Here is a 19,119-nt window from a genome sequence, read left to right on the forward strand (position 1 = left end):
CCTCTAAACTTTACTTTGAGACTGAGGAAGCAGAGTACTCGGAAATGTACTATTTTGTGTACTAAGTAGAGTTGGATGTCTCGAGACCGGTCTCGAGACCACTTTTACGTGGTCTTGGTCTCGACGTACTTTTGTCTCGGTCTTGCTGTCTGAGGTCAACATAGTGGTCGGGAGTCAACAGTATCCATGACACACAGCGTAACGTTCGATAATGTATCATGCGCAAAAGCTTTAGCTCTGAGAGCCGTGCTTAGAGAGTGCTTTGTAGTGAATCAGAATAGTCGACTCCCATTGAGCGAGAGCCGGCTCCTCAATTAATTTCCTTTCGCTGCTCAGCTGTCACACAGCGACACACAGTGGCTCAGCCATGCTCAAATCCCTCCACATTGTGGCATTTTATTATTTCGCCTTTCGCGCCCTTCAAACACAACTAAATGCAACCCGTTAGATTGAGCAGTATGCCCGGTCAGTAAGTTACAGAAATGTCAGCGACTTCGTCTGTCATAAAGTTTGCGTTCATAGAACACAAAGAGTTTTTGGTAAATGCAAAAAAGAAGCATTCGGCAAAGTGCAGGTTTTGCAAAGTCTCCTTGACCGAGACAGCTGGGACTACCTCAACCTTCCCATATGGAAAAGATATATATAAATCTTATAAAGTTTGTATCTGTCTTGTGTGAAACTTGTATGAAAAGCATATAAGAGTGAAAACAGATATAAGATCCCTTGAAAAATTATATAATGAAACTTGTATGTTTTGGATACTTACTAAAACAATGTATGAAAGTAATGCGAAAGTGGCCACTTTCATGAGTAAATCATGTAAGCCTTATATGATTTACTCATGAAAGTGGCCACTTTCATGAGTAATCACATATAAGTTTTTACTATTTCTTTTCCGTATGGGCTTCACCAGGCACCTGGAGCGCAAACACCCTCAAAGGTAAGCTAGCCAGTAGCCATCTATCCATCTTCAAACTCTTCTAACTACCTTTCCAACCTCAGATGACCAGGTCATGTTTATGTAATATTGTTATTTATAATGTGTTCTTCAAACCTCTACGGTGGCCCATAGAGACAAAGCATGTACAAACTCCAAGACGCTTACAAATTCCAAATAGCACGCACAAACTCCAAAACACATACAAAATACAAAACACATGCAAACTCCAAAACACGTACAAACTCCAAAACACGTACAAAATCCAAAACACATGCAAAATACAAAACACGTGCAAAATCCAAAACACGTACAAAATCCAAAACACATGCAAAATACAAAACACGTACAAAATTCAAAACACGTGCAAACTCCAAAACACATGCAAAATCCAAAACACATGCAAAATCCAAAACACATGCAAACTCCAAAACACATACAAAATCCAAAACACATGCAAACTCTAAAACACGTAGAAAATTCAAAACACATGCAAACTCCAAAACACGTGCAAAATCCAAAACACGTGCAAAATCCAAAACACATGCAAACTCCAAAACACGTAGAAAATTCAAAACACATGCAAACTCTAAAACACGTAGAAAATTCAAAACACATGCAAACTCCAAAACACATACAAAATACAAAACACATGCAAAATCCAAAACACGTACAAAATCCAAAACACATGCAAACTCCAAAACACGTACAAAATCCAAAACACATGCAAAATCCAAAACACATGCAAACTCCAAAACACATGCAAACTCCAAAACACATGCAAACTCCAAAACACGTACAAAATCCAAAACACATGCAAAATCCAAAACACGTACAAAATCCAAAACACATGCAAACTCCAAATCACATGCAAACTCCAAATCACAACGGAAGTGCTCCAGGACGCTAGGGGCAGTGTTGAGCTCGATTTACAAAATAAACGGCAAGTATGTTGCAAACACATGGGCTCTAGTCTCCGTCGCGCTTCCCAGGTTGCCTAGCAACCATGATACTAACAGCTGGAAACGTGTCATACAACTTTGTTTGACAGAAATGAAGGAGAACATATTTTTTTCATTTGTTTGTTTGTTTCTACAAGAGCTTTGTGTGATTTGATAAGTATCTGAGGCTGAGACCACAGGACAGTAAAACATGATTGTTGGTCTTCATTTCTGTACTGAACAGTCATTTAAGATTAGCTAGTAAATAACAATTAGCTAATGTTGTTCATGAGACTAAAGTCATATCACTTTGGTAATGTAAATATAATATGGCCAATATTATGGTTATTATATTAGTCATTATTAGCTATTACAGCAGTGAACATGAACTCTGTGTCAAATACTGAGCTTCAGTACAGATTCAAGTTGCAGTTATTTACAGTACATGTCTTACCACCTTAAATCTTCACTCAAAGACAAGTATATAGGAATGACTGCCAAATTTATTTGCCACTGAAGCAGAAGGATGGCATCTGAATAAAACCTCTCTTGACATGCCTAGATGACATTAAAGCTTGGTTGGCTCTAAACTTTTTAAATTTGAATGAAAAGAAAACAGATTTGTTGGTGTTTGGACCCAGTGGCTCCTGTGAGTCCTCTTCTTTTCATTTGGAACCCCTGGAAGTTTATTTTAAACCTGTTGTTACTGCCCTTGGTTTTAAGTTGAACCAGTCCATTTTTATCATTTAAGGCGACTGGCAAGAGTGAAATCTTTTCTTCCTAGGCAGCACTTTGAAACCGTGATCCATGCTTTTATTTCTTCCCCTGTGGACTACTGTAACGCACTTTATGTGGGGGTCAGTCAGTTGTTACTCTGACATCTGCAGCTGGTTCAAAATGTATATTGACAGTGCATATATAGGTGTATCATATATAAGAGACAAATGTTGTTCCTTCAGTATGTTGGCATTACTAAATTTGGCTCAATGCTTACATACATGTGTAAAAAGAACATGTACAAGCTGTGATAACTGTTTCTGATAGAATGAAGGGTAGACTGATATATTAAACATTCCTTTATTGGGTTAGAAAATCAGACCATGTCATAACTGCTTTAAGTCATACAGAATAGATATCAGAGCCTTAAACAGGCTGACGTCTGCTAAATGGGTCAAACTGGGCAGAAAGTATACAAACACGTAACATCCTTATAGAATATGATGTAACACTATAGATCAACTTACCTCAGAATATATAAAGCATATAAACAATTACAGCAATATGATGCAACAAACACAGCAGTACTACTAATCCAAAATACTCAAAGCTTCATAGAACTGAAACAAACATTTATTTTTAGTTCCATTCTGCTGCTGATACATACTTTATTTTTCTGAACATTAAACTTGTTGCTTCCTTTCATAGTGTGTAACCTGAATGCCCTGGGTACTTTCTCCCACACTGAAAACACTGGAATGATCAAATTATTTGAACATTACCTAATAAGACTGATTCAGGACAGACAATTAGTTATGTTAAACTTTCTTAGCAGTCCTTCACAAACAGGGAACAGTCTGTCTATTCTCTCCATCTGTCAGCTGCTGCTGGCTCTTCCTCCTCCTCTTCCTCACATACTGCTGAGTTTGTCCTGGTGGATCATCAGGGGTGCAAAGCCTCACAGATGATGTGTAGCAGTGGGTCCCTCAGTCTGTCCTCACTCTGGACACTTGCAGTTGTCACACATAGAAATCAAATGTGTGATAAGCTGCAGGATTCAAACACAAGTGTAACTTATAAACACATGTTCATACTTTTATTCCACAATCAGAGAGAAAGAAAAAAAGAGAGAGTGCAGGACAGACAGACAGGTGACAGTCTCAGGTGTATACACTGCTACAAAACAGCACACGAGAAGGAGGATTTAGTGTTTGTGTTATTACGAGTGCTAAACAAGAAGAATTCCCAGATGGTACAGTGGACACGTGTGACTCCTGTGATTAAAGCATCTTTCTTTCAGCTTAACGAGTGAACCGTCAGCTGACTGACATGACTGACTTTAATTATGCATAAAATCATCACATTCTCTGTAAGATTAAGCTCAGCTATTGAACGGCAAATATTTTGAAGTAAAGGCTTTAAAACCAAGTTAGTACAAACGTCGCTAATGTCACATAACTTTCCCGACATGTTGCCAACAGTAATGTTTTAATGTTCTTCATTATAAAAACATTTGCACATAAATAAGTGACATAATATTCAGTACTTACTTCTGAAAGTTTACTCTTCGTCCGCTCCGCTTCCGCCGTTTTTTAAATTATCCACACCACCGCCGAGCTATGAAGTCTGGGATATGTTGGGCCATGAAGGCTACACCGACCCATCCTTAAAATTCAGGGAAATTAAGGACGCATTTGAGGGCCGCATGTAGAGCAGCCTTTGAATTGGGACAGTCTTCGTCGTGTCACTGTGACGTAATCGGCCTTAAAATGCGGCCTTTAAGGCTGCAGACCCCAAATCCGGTCATTGGTACTTCCTGGCTTGTGTAGTTACTAGGTAACAAAAGCTCAACACTGCCCCTAGCGTCCTGGAGCACTTCCGTTGTGTTTTGGAATTTGCATGTGTTTTGGGGTATGCATGTGTTTTGGATTTTGCAAGTGTTTTGTATTTTGTACGTGTTTTGGATTTTGCACGTGTTTTGGATTTTGTACGTGTTTTGTATTTTGCATGTGTTTTGGATTTTGTACGTGTTTTGTATTTTGCATGTGTTTTGGATTTTGTAAGTGTTTTGTATTTTGTACGTGTTTTGTATTTTGCATGTGTTTTGTATTTTGTACGTGTTTTGTATTTTGCATGTGTTTTGTATTTTGCATGTGTTTTGTATTTTGTAAGTGTTTTGGATTTTGTACGTGTTTTGTATTTTGCATGTGTTTTGTATTTTGTACGTGTTTTGTATTTTGCATGTGTTTTGTATTTTGTAAGTGTTTTGTATTTTGCACGTGTTTTGTATTTTGTACGTGTTTTGTATTTTGCATGTGTTTTGGATTTTGTACGTGTTTTGTATTTTGCATGTGTTTTGGATTTTGTAAGTGTTTTGGATTTTGTACGTGTTTTGTATTTTGCATGTGTTTTGTATCTTGCATGTGTTTTGTATTTTGTATTTTGTAAGTGTTTTGTATTTTGCATGTGTTTTGTATTTTGTAAGTGTTTTGGATTTTGCACGTGTTTTGTATTTTGTAAGTGTTTTGGATTTTGCATGTGTTTTGTAGTTTGTAAGTGTTTTGGAGCTTGCACGTGTTTTGGATTTTGCATGTGTTTTGTATCTTGCATGTGTTTTGTATTTTGTATTTTGTAAGTGTTTTGTATTTTGTAAGTGTTTTGTATTTTGTACGTGTTTTGTATTTTGTAAGTGTTTTGTATTTTGCACATGTTTTGTATTTTGTACGTGTTTTGTATTTTGCATGTGTTTTGTATTTTGTACGTGTTTTGTATTTTGCATGTGTTTTGTATTTTGTAAGTGTTTTGGAGCTTGCATGTGTTTTGGAGTTTGTAAGTGTTTTGGATTTTGCATGTGTTTTGTAGTTTGTAAGTGTTTTGGAGCTTGCACGTGTTTTGGATTTTGCATGTGTTTTGTATCTTGCATGTGTTTTGTATTCTGTAAGTGTTTTGGATTTTGCATGTGTTTTGTATTTTGGACGTGTTTTGTATTTTGCATGTGTTTTGGATTTTGTAAGTGTTTTGGAGCTTGCATGTGTTTTGTATTTTGCACGTGTTTTGTATTTTGGACGTGTTTTGTATTTTGCATGTGTTTTGTATTTTTTAAGTGTTTTGGAGCTTGCATGTGTTTTGGAGTTTGTAAGTGTTTTGTATTTTGCATGTGTTTTGTATTTTGTAAGTGTTTTGGAGCTTGCATGTGTTTTGTTTTTTGTACGTGTTTTGGATTTTGCATGTGTTTTGTATTTTTTAAGTGTTTTGGAGCTTGCATGTGTTTTGGAGTTTGTAAGTGTTTTGGATTTTGCATGTGTTTTGGATTTTGTACGTGTTTTGGAGTTTGTACGTGTTTTGTATTTTGCATGTGTTTTGGATTTTGTACGTGTTTTGGAGTTTGTGCGTGCTATTTGGAATTTGTAAGTGTTTTGGAGTTTGTACGTGCTTTGTCTCTAGGGGCCACCGTAGGGGGGTTTCAAGAGTGTCCCTATAACATTGCTCGGCTAACAGCGGCGTTCTCGACAGTGAAGTCCAGATCAGAGCGGTCTATGGCTCTGGTCCAGATAGCACGGATCGCAAAACTGAGTCCTAAGGTTCTTAAATCGAACTTAAGGACCTTTGACTATGACTTTCTTAGGTGTTTTCTACTATGTTGCCCTACTAAACCAGTCCAGTGTGTAGGGGCTATTTTAGCATTATTAGACACAGTTATTTTGTATTGGTGTAACTTCAGACTTTATTGAGTAGTTCATTTCTTGTCAATACAGCTGTGTCTGATAGCTGACTGGCAGGAGGAGGCTTAATGCAACCTGCAAAGTTAATGCACAGACATTTTGTCTTTTGTAGATTCCATTCAACTGTTTTTCTGTTCTTGTTATTTAAGGTCTTGCAACCCTGAACACTCCAGTATTTTCATTATTACTAGTTGTGCCTAATGATCTATATGTGTCACACTGGATTAGATTAGGTTCTTTTGTATGCAAAGGTCTGCCCTCATTGATAGGTTTAAAATTACTGTGCTTGTAAGATACAGTAGTTTTTGTGGTTGAATAGAAACCGATGTTTTACAGATTCCTATTTCCCTGTTTTGTAGGTACTTGGAGTACAAAGCAGGATCTGCAACATCAGTGATAGCGGTCAATCCCACACAGCCTCAATTATCATTGTTTGCTCCAAGCATCCACTTATTTTCCCCAAATTCACCCAGGCAACAGGCCATCACCCAGTCCATCCTCCAGGACCCTATAGTTGGATGCTCTCTCCCCCTGTCTATCGTTGAGAATCCACATTTTAGACACTTCCTGAATGTCTTGGATAGCAAATACACTCCTGTGTCTAGAACCACCTTGACAGAGAAGCTGATACCTCACCTTGTCACTAAATTGAAGGGTGACATAATCAAAGCCCTGGAAGTCCAGCCAAATGTAGCAATAACAACAGACCTCTGGTCTGACCGGAGGCTTCGTACTTTCCTGGGAGTTACTGCTCATGCTGCCTGCAAGAACAAGGACTCTTACAGTTTACAATCATTTTTGCTTGACAGTAGGCGTTTCACAGGGAAGCACTGCGGCGAACGAATCGGCTCAGCATTTGACAGAATAGTTGAGGAGTATGGCATTGGCCATAAAATAAGCTACATTCTGACGGATAATGCATCCAATATGAAGCGGGCCTTTAAAGTCAGGATGCCAGAAGTAGAGCACCCTGAAGGTGACAGCAGTGGTGACCTCGATGATGAAACAATGTGGGAGGATGCAGAAGGTTCTGATCCATGGTCAACGGGTGAACGTCTTTCTTGCTTCGCCCACTCGCTGCAACTTGTAATCAGTGATGGGATGAAAGAGGTAAAGGCAATAGCTAGAGCCATTGCCAAAGCCAGCAAGTTTACAAACCTGCTGCACAGCAGTAGTAACCACAAAGACTTGTTTGAGGCACACTTTGGCTCCAATAAGTCCATCCCAGCAGGAAACAACACCCGCTGGAATAGCACCTACAGACAGTTAAAGGCTCTGATCACACTTGACCACGGGGCCATCACTGAAATGTGCAGCAATACAGAGAATTTAGTGTTTTCAACCCGAGAGTGGGCTCAGCTGAAAGATCTTTGTGCTTTGCTTGAGCCTTTTTCTGATGCAACAGACCTTACAGAAGGTGATCATCAGGTGACTATTAGCATGGTGGTCCCCACTGTTCTGGACTTGAAGAATCATCTTATAAAGATGGAAGTACAAATGCCCCAGGCCGTAACTATAGTCAGGGCACTGAAAAGATCCTTAGAGAAACAGTTCTCTGGAATTTTCAGGCAGATTTGCATGGACGAAAAGGATCCAGAAGAGCCGTTTAGCCATCGGATCTACTTCCTTGCCACCATGCTTGACCCCCAGTTTGGACTGACCTGGGTAGATTTAGATGTCCAAAATGGTGAAACCGGACCAGCACTGAAGAGGTTCAGAGATTACCTTAAAAAGTCATTAATAGGTGACTGTATAATAATAATAATTTATTGTTATTGTTGTTTTTGTTGTTCCACTTATTATCACTGTCTTTGGTTTTATAGCATCATTAGAAGCATCCTGTCTAATCCTGTCTTTGTGTGTGTGTGTGTGTGTGTGCACCCTTTTCCAGACCTTTTGATCACAGAGGTAGACAGAGACGGACCTGCAGCACCAACAGAAGAAGACACAGAATTATCAGATAGTGACTCAGCGCCACCCCCAAAACAACGTCTTCTTTCACGCTACAAGGCATTTAGGTTGCAACGCAGCACAAGCCAGGACTCGAGCACTGATGCACAAATAAGCAAGTACCTAGACAGCATAAATGACTCTGTGATGCACTCACCTTTTGGTCAAAAAACAAAGAGCGTTTCCCCAGTCTACACAGTGAGGTGTGCACATGTCTTTATATTGTTTGATTACAGAATTTTACTTAAAATGGTGTTGTTTGACTAAATAAATGTGACCATTGACTTTTAAATAACATCTGCATATCACTTTGTGTTGACAGGCCTTATCCATTTTAGGGAAGTTGATATCATACAGTGTAATTTGACTAGTACTACTACAATAGGACATGATGCAATTTCAAGTTTATAATCTTCAGTTTGATGTTACAATTTTATCTATATATAAAGTATAACTGAAACCAGTTACATATTTCATATTTTACAGTTGTTGGAGGTGATCGCTGTTTTGTCAGATGACTTTGGGGCCAGTCAGTACCATCATGCCAGCCCTTAAAAGCACACAAAAGTTAGTCTTTTTTGTCCCGGTCTTGGTCTCGTCTCAACTTGCCTGGGGAGAAGCTGATTTTATCTTAATTTGTTCCTTGGAATATAATGTAAAAATATGAAAATCCTTTATATGACTCTTGCTGAATGTGTCCACTACAGAGCAGCAGAGGGCTTTGTTTTGAATGAATTGATCTTTTGTATTAATGAAGGCCCAGGCTCTATCCATTTCCCTTACCCGATGTTTCATTCTAAAAGACACCTATTTACGCAACCAGGATGTGTGTGGGGGCCAATTTCTGGCTTATGTCTTCCACATGCATCACTCACTCTCTGTTGTGTGTGTGTGTGTGTATGCTTTTCCAAAGGACATCTATTTGCACAGCCCCAATGTGCGATGGGAGGACATCATCGGTCTGGAGGATGCCAAGCGATTAGTCAAAGAGGCCGTCGTTTATCCCATTAAGGTGCGGCCGCTACCCGAGCATGCTGGTATTTCAGCTCCGGTCGCCCATCTTCGATTCTGAATACATCTCTTTTAAAGGGCTTAAAGAGAAGGAGGGCAGTGGGGTCAGGCCAGTCTATTAGAGTGACATTAAATCTATACCTGGGATATTATGGTAACACAGATACAGAGATGGATAGGAAGACACATGTGGCATGCCATGTAGAATTTATTATACACAGCCACAATCACACAATTTGTGCTTCTGCAAATAGATAAAAACACGCACACACACAGAAATAGATGCACACACTTTTGTCATCATCGCCCAGACCTTTCTCATGGATATGATGACAACAAATCAGGTTGTCTGCATCCTCTTGACATTTACAGACGAAGATGAGGACTGATGTGTCCATCTCCTTGTATATATTCTGCTGGCCTGTTTTATTGAACATCGTCTCTCTGCCTTCCCACAATCCTAAACTTTTGCTTCCATTATTATTCATTCTCTGAGCTATAGGTCAGTTTGGTCATTTCAGCCAGCCTGTGTTTGCCACCTAAAATTTAAACTAATTTGTTGTGTGTGGTATTTGCAGCACTGATCAGCTATAAATCAGACTTATCAGGTTTCTTTGCACAGAGCTCAGTTTGCTATTGGTGTGCTGAAAATGGAAATACAATGTGTTCTCATACTGAGCTAGGATGTGATTTACTCAAGTTGTATCTATACTGTTTTGTTCATGTTTCCCCCTCATTCTTTGACTCAGTCTCTCCTCCTCAGTATCCCCAACTCTTTACAGGCATCCTGTCTCCATGGAAGGGTTTACTGCTCTATGGTCCCCCGGGTAAGGACTCAAGTGCAGGATATTAAAAAATGTCAGGGTCTCACTATGAAAACTTCACATTCCCTTACCCACGCAGGTACAGGTAAGACGTTGCTGGCCAAGGCCGTAGCTACAGAGTGTAAGACAACCTTCTTCAACATCTCAGCTTCCAGCATTGTCAGCAAGTGGAGGGGAGACTCTGAGAAACTGGTCAGGGTAGGCTGTCAGCTATGGGAAGAATTTTACAAAAACATGTTTGAATACTATACTTTGTGTTTTGTGTTTCATTTTTTGAGGTCTGATTACACTGGTCAACACTGAAATTGTTACTGACCTAAAAAGGTCCTAATCTGTAGTGTCTTGGTGTGTTGAACACAAATATGAGCATGAAAATATTGTGTTTGCTCTCGTTTGGAAGATATTTCATATAGTTTTTTTTTCTATGTTTCACTGTGTACATTTATCCAGCAGGACTGTAACAACATCCTAAATAAGCATAGAATGATGTAATATTGCATCACATTGGATAATACCATCATGTACACATCATCCAGAGTTTATTCCATTATTTCCTGAAGGAATGCAGTACTACTGCCAGGCAGCTGCTGAAGTAAGCTGACATCAGCAGTGTACTATACAAAGCCTAGTTGGAAAATTTGAGAAATCTTTCAGACTTCATGGGATACAGCTTAAGCTACTGTTACATAAAACTGTCATTATTCTATCCATTTAGTTACAATACAGAACACTAATGCCTCAAAAGTGTGTTAATACTGTGGACAATTTTTGCTATATTTGTGGGGAAATGACATTTGCCAACCAGAAGAAAGTATCACTTCTCAAGTGAAGAAGTCATATCGTCTTTACTTTGGATGCAAGATTGGCGATCAAGACAAGCCTTGGGCCCCGCATATATGCTATGCTACATGTACAACACAGCTTTCGTAGTGGTTACATGGCATACATTCCGTGATAAACTAGAGCCAATTTTGCATTTTGACTGTCATATTCGTTTTGAGTACATAAAAACTGATAAGAAATGACTCATTTTATTTCAGTAACATGACTTTTGTACAATATGTTGACCGTGTATGTAGTGTAAATGATTTAATACATGTGTCTGCAGGTTCTATTTGAGCTGGCCAGGTACCACGCTCCATCCACCATCTTCCTGGATGAGCTTGAGTCAGTGATGGGCCAGAGAGCAGCATGGGGTGACCTTAACCACTAAGTGCAGTAAAATGTAGATGTGCCACTGCTGCTGTCCACAAAAACTCTGTTCATTGCTTTCAGAGGCGAGCGCGAGGGGAGTCGCAGGATAAAGACCGAGTTACTGGTTCAGATGGATGAGTCTTACCTCTTCACCAGCTTGCCAAGCCATGATGTCTCACTGGCTGCCTCCTCTCAGCTGCACAGGAGGCGTTGAGCTATGCACTGTACTGGAGTACGAAGCATTGACAAAGGCGTTTAATCATTATGCTTCACATTTTTCAATTACCATTTGATTTCATGAAATTATATATGTTATCTAGAAGGAAATGTGTTCATTCACATGCTTCTGTGTTTTATTTCCAGGAGATGGAGGGCTACTCTGGCTCAGATATAAGATGGCATGTAAGGAAGCTGCCATGAGACCAGTTGGAAAAATCTTTGATGCTCTGGAGTCACATCAGGATGGTAGGACAACACACACACACACACACACACACACACACCCTGCAGCTGAATGTAGCTATAACAAATGAGCTGGTGGTAGAAACAGATCTGCATTGGTGGGACTGATGTCGAAATAGTCACATCCTATAAGTATCTGGGAGTTCAACTGGATCACAAGCTGGAGTGGTCTGCCAGCAAGGATGCTTCCTACAAAAGGGGTCTGAGCTGGCTTCACTTTCTACGAAGACTCAGATGTATGCAGCAGGCTGCTCTATATGTTTTATCAGTCTTTTGCTGCGAGCACCATCTTTTTTGCTGTAGCATGCTGGGGTGCAGGCATCAAAGCAAAGGATGCAAACAGACTGAAGAAATTCATCAGGGAGGCCGAGTCTGCTGCTGGCATGAAGCTTGCCACCCTGGAGGAGGTGATCAGTGACAGAATGCTGGCAAGACTGCTGGCAATCATGGACAATGACTCCCACCCCCTTCATAACACACTGGACAAGCTGAAGAGCAGTTTCAGCAACAGGTTCCTTCAGCCTTGCTGTCTGAGGGAAAGTTACAGGAGGTCGTTCCTTCCCGCTGCAATCAGACTCTTTAATTCATCCACTTGGGTCAGGTCCACAAATGTGGAACAGAATTAATCACACCTCAGTGCACCCTGTCACTTTTGTACACATGACACATATTTGCAAACATACTTGTCCTTTTATATTTATACTTCTATCTCTATATTTATCTACCAGTATCTCTGTTTCTACACTCATTTTATATGAGTGCTTGTTGTTTGTTGTATATTTGCTGCTATGACAACTCAATTTCTCTCTGGGATTAATAAAGTTTCTCTGATTCTGAAAGTCAAGACTGACCCCTACAACAGCCATCTTCTCTGTCTTACTTTGATTCTCTTTTACAGATGACACAGACATGCCCGCCATCCAACTGGAAACTGTAACAACGGCTGATTTCCTGAATGTGATTGAACACACCAAACACTCAGCACGAAACCTGATAGACAGATACACAGACTGGGAGAGAGAGTACCAATCTGTCTGACACTAGAACAGCACAATTTAAAAAAAAAATGCTGGTTTAATCATTTGTTTTCTTTTTTTATTTTCTGAAAAAAAAATATACAACCTAATACAACGAAACTTTTGTTATGGTGACTGGTACTTTGAGTCAAACTACTATAGCATGACTGTTTTCAATTTATCAGGATGTTCTGAGGAAAATAATTTCATATCTTAAGTCTCTCCACTGTTGAAACATTAGCAGTGTTACTTGTGCAAATGAAACCAGAAGGTTATTTTTACTTGGCGCTCAAAGCAGATTCTGCAGGATGTGTTCAACAGCATCTGGGAAACTGTCACATATCAGGTGGGGAGCTGGGCTTATTTTATTCTCATCGTCTTCTCTGTATTTACCTAAAACATAACAGGAGAGAAGATGGTTAGCAACAAGAAAAAAAAATTATGATAGATGAAGTAGCTAGAAATGTAGCTTCTAATAAAGACACCACAGTGGAAGAGAAAGCTGAAGATGAAATGAGAAGCTGACTGTTTCTCAGCTCACCAGTTCTGACAAGAATACCCAACATTCCTGAATTTTGAGCCCCGCCTACATCATCTCTGGCGTCCTGTTGGAGAAAACAAACAAACAAAAAAAAAAAGCACAGACCTACTTTTAGTAAATTGTGAGGGTGTTAATCAGTCACAGGCTGGTGAAGAAATATATATCACAGGGCCACTCAGTGTAAAGACCACCATTTTATTTTAATGTTACCACTAGGAAGAAAAAAAAGATTTTTTAACATTAGTATATCTTGTAAGAGGTACTAAAACTGTCAACAGCAACAATAACATTACAATAAATGGTTATACTGTATACAAGAGAAAGCCAAAAACTCACTTTCTGTCAAAAATGATAATATACTTACATCGCCTATCATGACAGCTTCACTGGGGCTACATCCTAAATCAGACAGAGCCTATTTGAAGAAATGAGAAGAGGCTTCAATGGTTGTTAGTACCAAAAAGCATAAAAAAAAATCAAATACTAAACACAAAAAGATTGTATAGATGCTATAATGTCAAGTAAGTATCTGACATGTCTGTTATAAAATCAACAATTGTCTTACTATATGAGGAAAAATAAAATCAAAATAAATTCCACACCTGTGTAAAAAATGTCTTTTCAGGCTTTCCAACTACAGTAGCTTTACAGTCGGTGGCATACTCCAGTCCCGTCACGAAAGGCCCGGGTCCGAGGGCCAAACCATCCTTACGTTTGTAGTAGCGAGCCTTATGGATGGCGATGAGAGGAGCTCCATCCAGAATCATTCTTGAAAGGAATACACATTTAAAACAATGACATTTTAGAAAACAAAATCACAAACACCAAGTTTATTATATGGTCTCATTTTTCAAGAAATAAGACATAACTGCACAAATATGCCCAAATAAAACGCTTGCTTTGCTACTACTGTATATCAAAAATAAATAAATAATACAAAGTATCTGATATTTTTGAGTAAAAATATCAGACACACTGAAGATTTTGCTGATATATATGTCAGCTGATAAACTTGACCAAGTTTAACACCTGAAAGCCTTGTTGAGTGTGGAGTAGTTGAAGTGATCAGGAGCAAGTCCAATGACGACAGCATTCGGCTCTGACGTCTCAATCCCTGCAAAAGGAAGAAAAAATATATAACTGGAGGTTTTTTAAATAAATTATTATTCATCTATATAATTTTATAGTAACTGCTAAAGAGATATCGATTTATGAATTCTTTGTGCTTCATTTTTAACAAAATGCTTGTAGACAATTAGAATTTTTTATAAAGCTATAATGTCTTAAACATAAATAGTTTATCTTATTTGGTTACTGAAACAAATGATAATTAAAACAACATAAATTCAGGTCTACCTCTCCGTCACTCACACACACACACCACCACACACTCAACTTCGTACCAGTGAAATCTTCCAGGGCGCTGTCTTCCACCAGCAGCAGGGGTCTGTGTTGTTTCTGCTCTAACAAACTCCTTGCTGCACTCAGAGAAGTGAAGATCTCATTTTCCTGTACAGTAAAGGTCATTTTTCAAGATCACATAAGGCAGCACTCTCGAGGTCAAAATGGCATCACAGTCCTTTCAGTTTGTTGATTTATTAAGTAAATCACCAGTTTTGCTTTTCTTCGCCTAATTTTGACTTCTGCACTAACATTCTTTTCATCACTTTACTTTTGGGAAAAAACAGACATTACAAAACAAGATCACAGCGGTTCCCCTTCTAAAGGTCATTTTGATTTCTTTTGGCACTGCAGTAAAAGTTTCTGCTATAAGAAAGGGTGTGGCTATTTCACCTGGAGGTTAAAATTGAGGCGTTGCAGCCTTTCAAATAAGATCCTCTTACTCTCCTTGGTTGTGTTGGTCACAAACTTGACAGCTACAGACGCCTGCCGTAACCTGATAATGCACAAAAACACAAAAGAAAACACCTAGCAATTCAAACCATGTTTACAATTCACAGCACTCTATCACAGGAAAAGAACTGATCTAAGATAAAGATATGCAGCAAGCACAAGACAGAAAAAGGTTTTTGAGTAGTGTTCAAGTAATTTAAAAAAATAATTTTCAGTCTTTCTTTTCATTCATAGAGTAACATCCTGACTCTCAATGCGCCATTTTAGGTCTGATTTTTTTCCCCTCCTGCCATTTACCTGTTAAGGGCATCCTGCGCCCCGGGCACTGCTGTGTCTTCTATATGCAGAGTTCCACTCAGGTCAATGAGCACAGCCTTCAGCGCTCGCCTGCCTGCCATCCTGGAGGCCTGCACAGGTAAGAAAGGCAATGATGTCACGAGAAGTCATTTTCTTAATAAATTAATCTGTTATTTTCGTAAGGAAACACTAAAAATTGTAATATAAGGTGAATGATATTCTGTAATCTAAATTTATCTGCATTTATTCAGATTTACAGACAAAAATCGTAGTATTTACAAAGTCAGAACTGGGGAATTTGGGACATTTCCTTTTTGTTGTTGCTTAAACTAATGATCAAAATCCTCTTTACAGTGTTTTCACTTGTTGTGAACTAATCTGAAAGAGCACAAATACAGGATGTTCTTAACATTTTAGATAACACATTAGATAAGACCTGTTTGGAACGCAGTATCTGATTACGATTTCTAAACCGCTACATATGACCATCGTCCACTGTAAATGGAGCTTTAGTTGGTTTTTTTTTTTTTTTTTTTTTTTTAAAAAGCTTATTCTTTGATAACAATTTATTATTTTGGAGATTATATGTTTATAATCATAATTCACAGTGGTGGTGGCAGAATCTGTCAGATTACCGGCCAAACTGAGAGGATTACTCACCAGTTTCTGTTATGGGTTTCTGCCGAGAATGCAGATTTATGGATCTGTAGGTATTTGATTTCAGGCTATGAGTCCCTATTATTTAGACATACTTGGATTTGCGTCGTGTAGTTATCAGTGCAAGGGTACAATTAATGCTCTTAATACCCACCTAAAACCACACACACACACACACACACACACACACAGAGCGTGTAAGGCTACCTATCTAACATCTGCAGTCATCTCTACAGACAACAGAAAAAATACTGAACTGTCAAGAAAGTGCTAGGATAAAAATAATAAACCTGGTTTATGTGTGTGGTAAAGGTACTAAATCATAACCTAAAGATGTAGCTTAACAGGCTGTCAGTCTCTTACATTCAGGCCTGATGTATTGTACAACATTACTCCACTTTGTATGTTTATTTAATATCTGGCACACTTGTAGCTCGTACACATTTGTCGTTCCATATTTAAAGCTTTCAGCACTTACTAATTGTACTAAACATTGTAATGGCTGGTTTTTGAGAAAAGGTGTATAAACTGATGTGTTGTCTGTTTGACAACTTTAATGTGTACTATCCGTATGATAATTGAATCGAATAAAAGCATACATACAACTGTTAATACATCTTTGAATAGAATTCGCATTAAAACATCTCATGACAAAACTCTGAAGCAAAAACAGGTTTGGTCCTTGGGAGATAGACAAAAACACAAGGGGGGAAGGGTTTTTTTCGAAAGCTATTTAGTATTTTAAATAATATTTCTGAACCACTCTTTCAAAAACTGGGTTTACATGCTGTATCAGGAGAGATGTAATGTACACAATAACAATAAATAAGCTTTAGTATTTTGTGCATGAATTATTTTCAAACTCATTGTGATAACACAGAAAATGGTTCGAATGTTTTCGGAATTATATACATGACACAATAATTTAAAAAACCTTTATTATTCATTCCCAAATGAGAGAATTAATGATAAAAGTTTCCATTTATATAAAAGGTACAAAAGCGCTACAAACTGACCTACTGAGAGCGTAAAGAGCCAGTACAGCTAACCTTCAACAGCATCAGCAGCAACCCTCCTACTTCCTGTTGACGTTTTCTTCTTCGTAGATTTAAAACGGGTTTGTTATGTGGTCACTGCTGACCCCTGCAGCTCAAATGCAGTACAGGATTATGTTTTCAAAACAGAAAAAAAAACTTGTGTTCTACATTTTTGTAGAGAAAAAAATTTATCTTAGTACCATATGTTTAATATCACTCTCTCTTGTCAATATCAATCTCTTTTTGTCGTGTTATTATAACTTATATTTTTTCAATTTCTATATTTGTAATCAGTTAAGAGGGTTATCCTTAACCACTTAATCACTCATTAGAGTAATAAAAAACATATGTGTCCCATCACACTAACAAGTAACAGATGTATTGCATTAGTGGGTCGCTCAGTGCATTCGGATAGATTTAATATGGTGGGAGGTATTAACGCAGCGATAAAGACCTTCTCTCTACAGGATGCCAGAGGCCGCTATTCAAATCCTCTTTGCATGTTACCTCCACATAGTGAATAACAACTGTTGTTTTTTTAGCTTTCTGGGTTTATTTTTTGCATAAATAGTTTGAAGCGCACATGATAGATGTGGAAAAAATGAAAACATAAGCTAATCCCACATGTCTTAAGGTCCTTCCAACAAAAACACAACTTTAACGTGTTGATCTGTTTCTGATTTTAATTCTGGTTTATTTTCAGTAGCTCTTTCTTTTTACACTTCCTCTGGCTCTTGCTATTGCTCTGTTGTTATTAAATTATAATTTCACCTGTAACACCTGCAGCCTTCTCTCTTCCCTGCACTTTTTTCCATCTAATATGTATTTTAAAAACTGTAATCAGTGATTTGATCTGTGTTGTATTTTGTTTTTCTTTAAACTCTGTTGTATATATTTTGTATTGTTTCACAGAATGGGTATTTTTCCATTATAGCTACAGTAAATTATATTCAATGTGAATACTTTTCAAATTAAACTCTAAAGTAAGCACGACTCACCACAATTCTTTCAAAAAATATTTTTGTGATTTATTATTAACGGCCCACAGATCAAAACACCACACATCCTGACCTGTGTTTTGCAGACACATATTCAGATATAATTGCGTGCTTGCTTATAGTTTTTTTCCTGACCTCCAAGCTAAACGAATCACATGTCAAAGTGGCTTTACAGCACAAATCTCTCTGATAAACATATGCTTGTAATTCCAGCAGATCCCCTTTTGCCCTCGCACCCTCCTCCATCTAATGTTAATAAAAGTGGAGCTTAGCTGGATAGAGAATGGTGATAATTCACTGCATATGGAGATTATTAATGATGTGGAGCTGGTCAGACAGAGAAAAAGGAAGTTGAGAGAAATAGTGTATGTCAATATTTACACAGTGATATCCTTTATCCAGGTACAAGTGCTCGCTTTTGGTCAAGTGAGAGTAAAATTTTAAAAAAGGAAAATTTGTTAAAAATACTTTTAATAAAGAGTGATGCATGTGACCTTTGTTCCCCAGTAAATCCAAACACAAAGTTGCTATTTATTAAGTGTATCCAGCTAAGATATATACAAATACTCAAAATTTTAAATTCCTTATTATGTGTATGTAATACTGTAGCTTTCTTTTAATCTTTCTATAGTCTTCAGGAATAGTTCTCCAGGCATCATGAAGGACATTCAAAGCTCTTCTTTGGATGTTGGCTGCTTCAATAATATAGATTCCTGGGCTCTGGGAAGGGCAATCCATGACTGAGTGATTTATTTATTTATTTTAATTCTAGGTATGCTTTTACTGCACTGGCAGTGCATAGAATCATTAAAAAAACTGAAAAATACATCTGTTGCTGTTCAGCTTTCCAGATGGTATTACAAGGAGAGTCAAAATCCTATGGTACTTTTCAAGATTCAAGACGTTTATTGTCATATACACTGCAAAACACAAATAGTTATGCTGCAATGAAATTCTTACT

At 38.1% G+C, this 19,119-nt stretch overlaps 1 protein-coding gene and 2 pseudogenes across 1 annotated transcript; 2 read left to right on the forward strand and 1 right to left on the reverse strand.

Moving 5' to 3' along the window:
- The first annotated feature begins 482 nt into the window (after positions 1–482).
- On the forward strand, positions 483–8,822 carry LOC146628760 (E3 SUMO-protein ligase ZBED1-like; annotated as a pseudogene).
- Positions 8,823–9,018: 196 nt separating this feature from the next.
- Positions 9,019–12,796, forward strand: LOC146628761 (katanin p60 ATPase-containing subunit A-like 2; annotated as a pseudogene).
- Positions 12,797–12,910: 114 nt separating this feature from the next.
- hdhd2 (haloacid dehalogenase-like hydrolase domain containing 2) lies at positions 12,911–17,193 on the reverse strand. Its single transcript, XM_085358060.1, has 9 exons — positions 17,140–17,193; positions 15,467–15,576; positions 15,110–15,212; positions 14,719–14,824; positions 14,345–14,429; positions 13,918–14,083; positions 13,680–13,730; positions 13,316–13,379; positions 12,911–13,167 (listed from the first exon to the last, which is right to left on the reverse strand). Exons 2-9 carry the CDS (start codon positions 15,565–15,567, stop codon positions 13,064–13,066), a joined length of 780 nt encoding a protein of 259 aa, XP_085214186.1. The 5' UTR covers positions 15,568–15,576; positions 17,140–17,193; the 3' UTR covers positions 12,911–13,063.
- Positions 17,194–19,119: the final 1,926 nt, after the last annotated feature.

Source organism: Diplotaxodon limnothrissa, linkage group LG7 (genome assembly GCF_057381915.1).
Source record: "Diplotaxodon limnothrissa isolate DT_005_m linkage group LG7, D_limnothrissa_male_GT1.1, whole genome shotgun sequence".
Lineage (NCBI taxonomy): Eukaryota > Metazoa > Chordata > Actinopteri > Cichliformes > Cichlidae > Diplotaxodon > Diplotaxodon limnothrissa.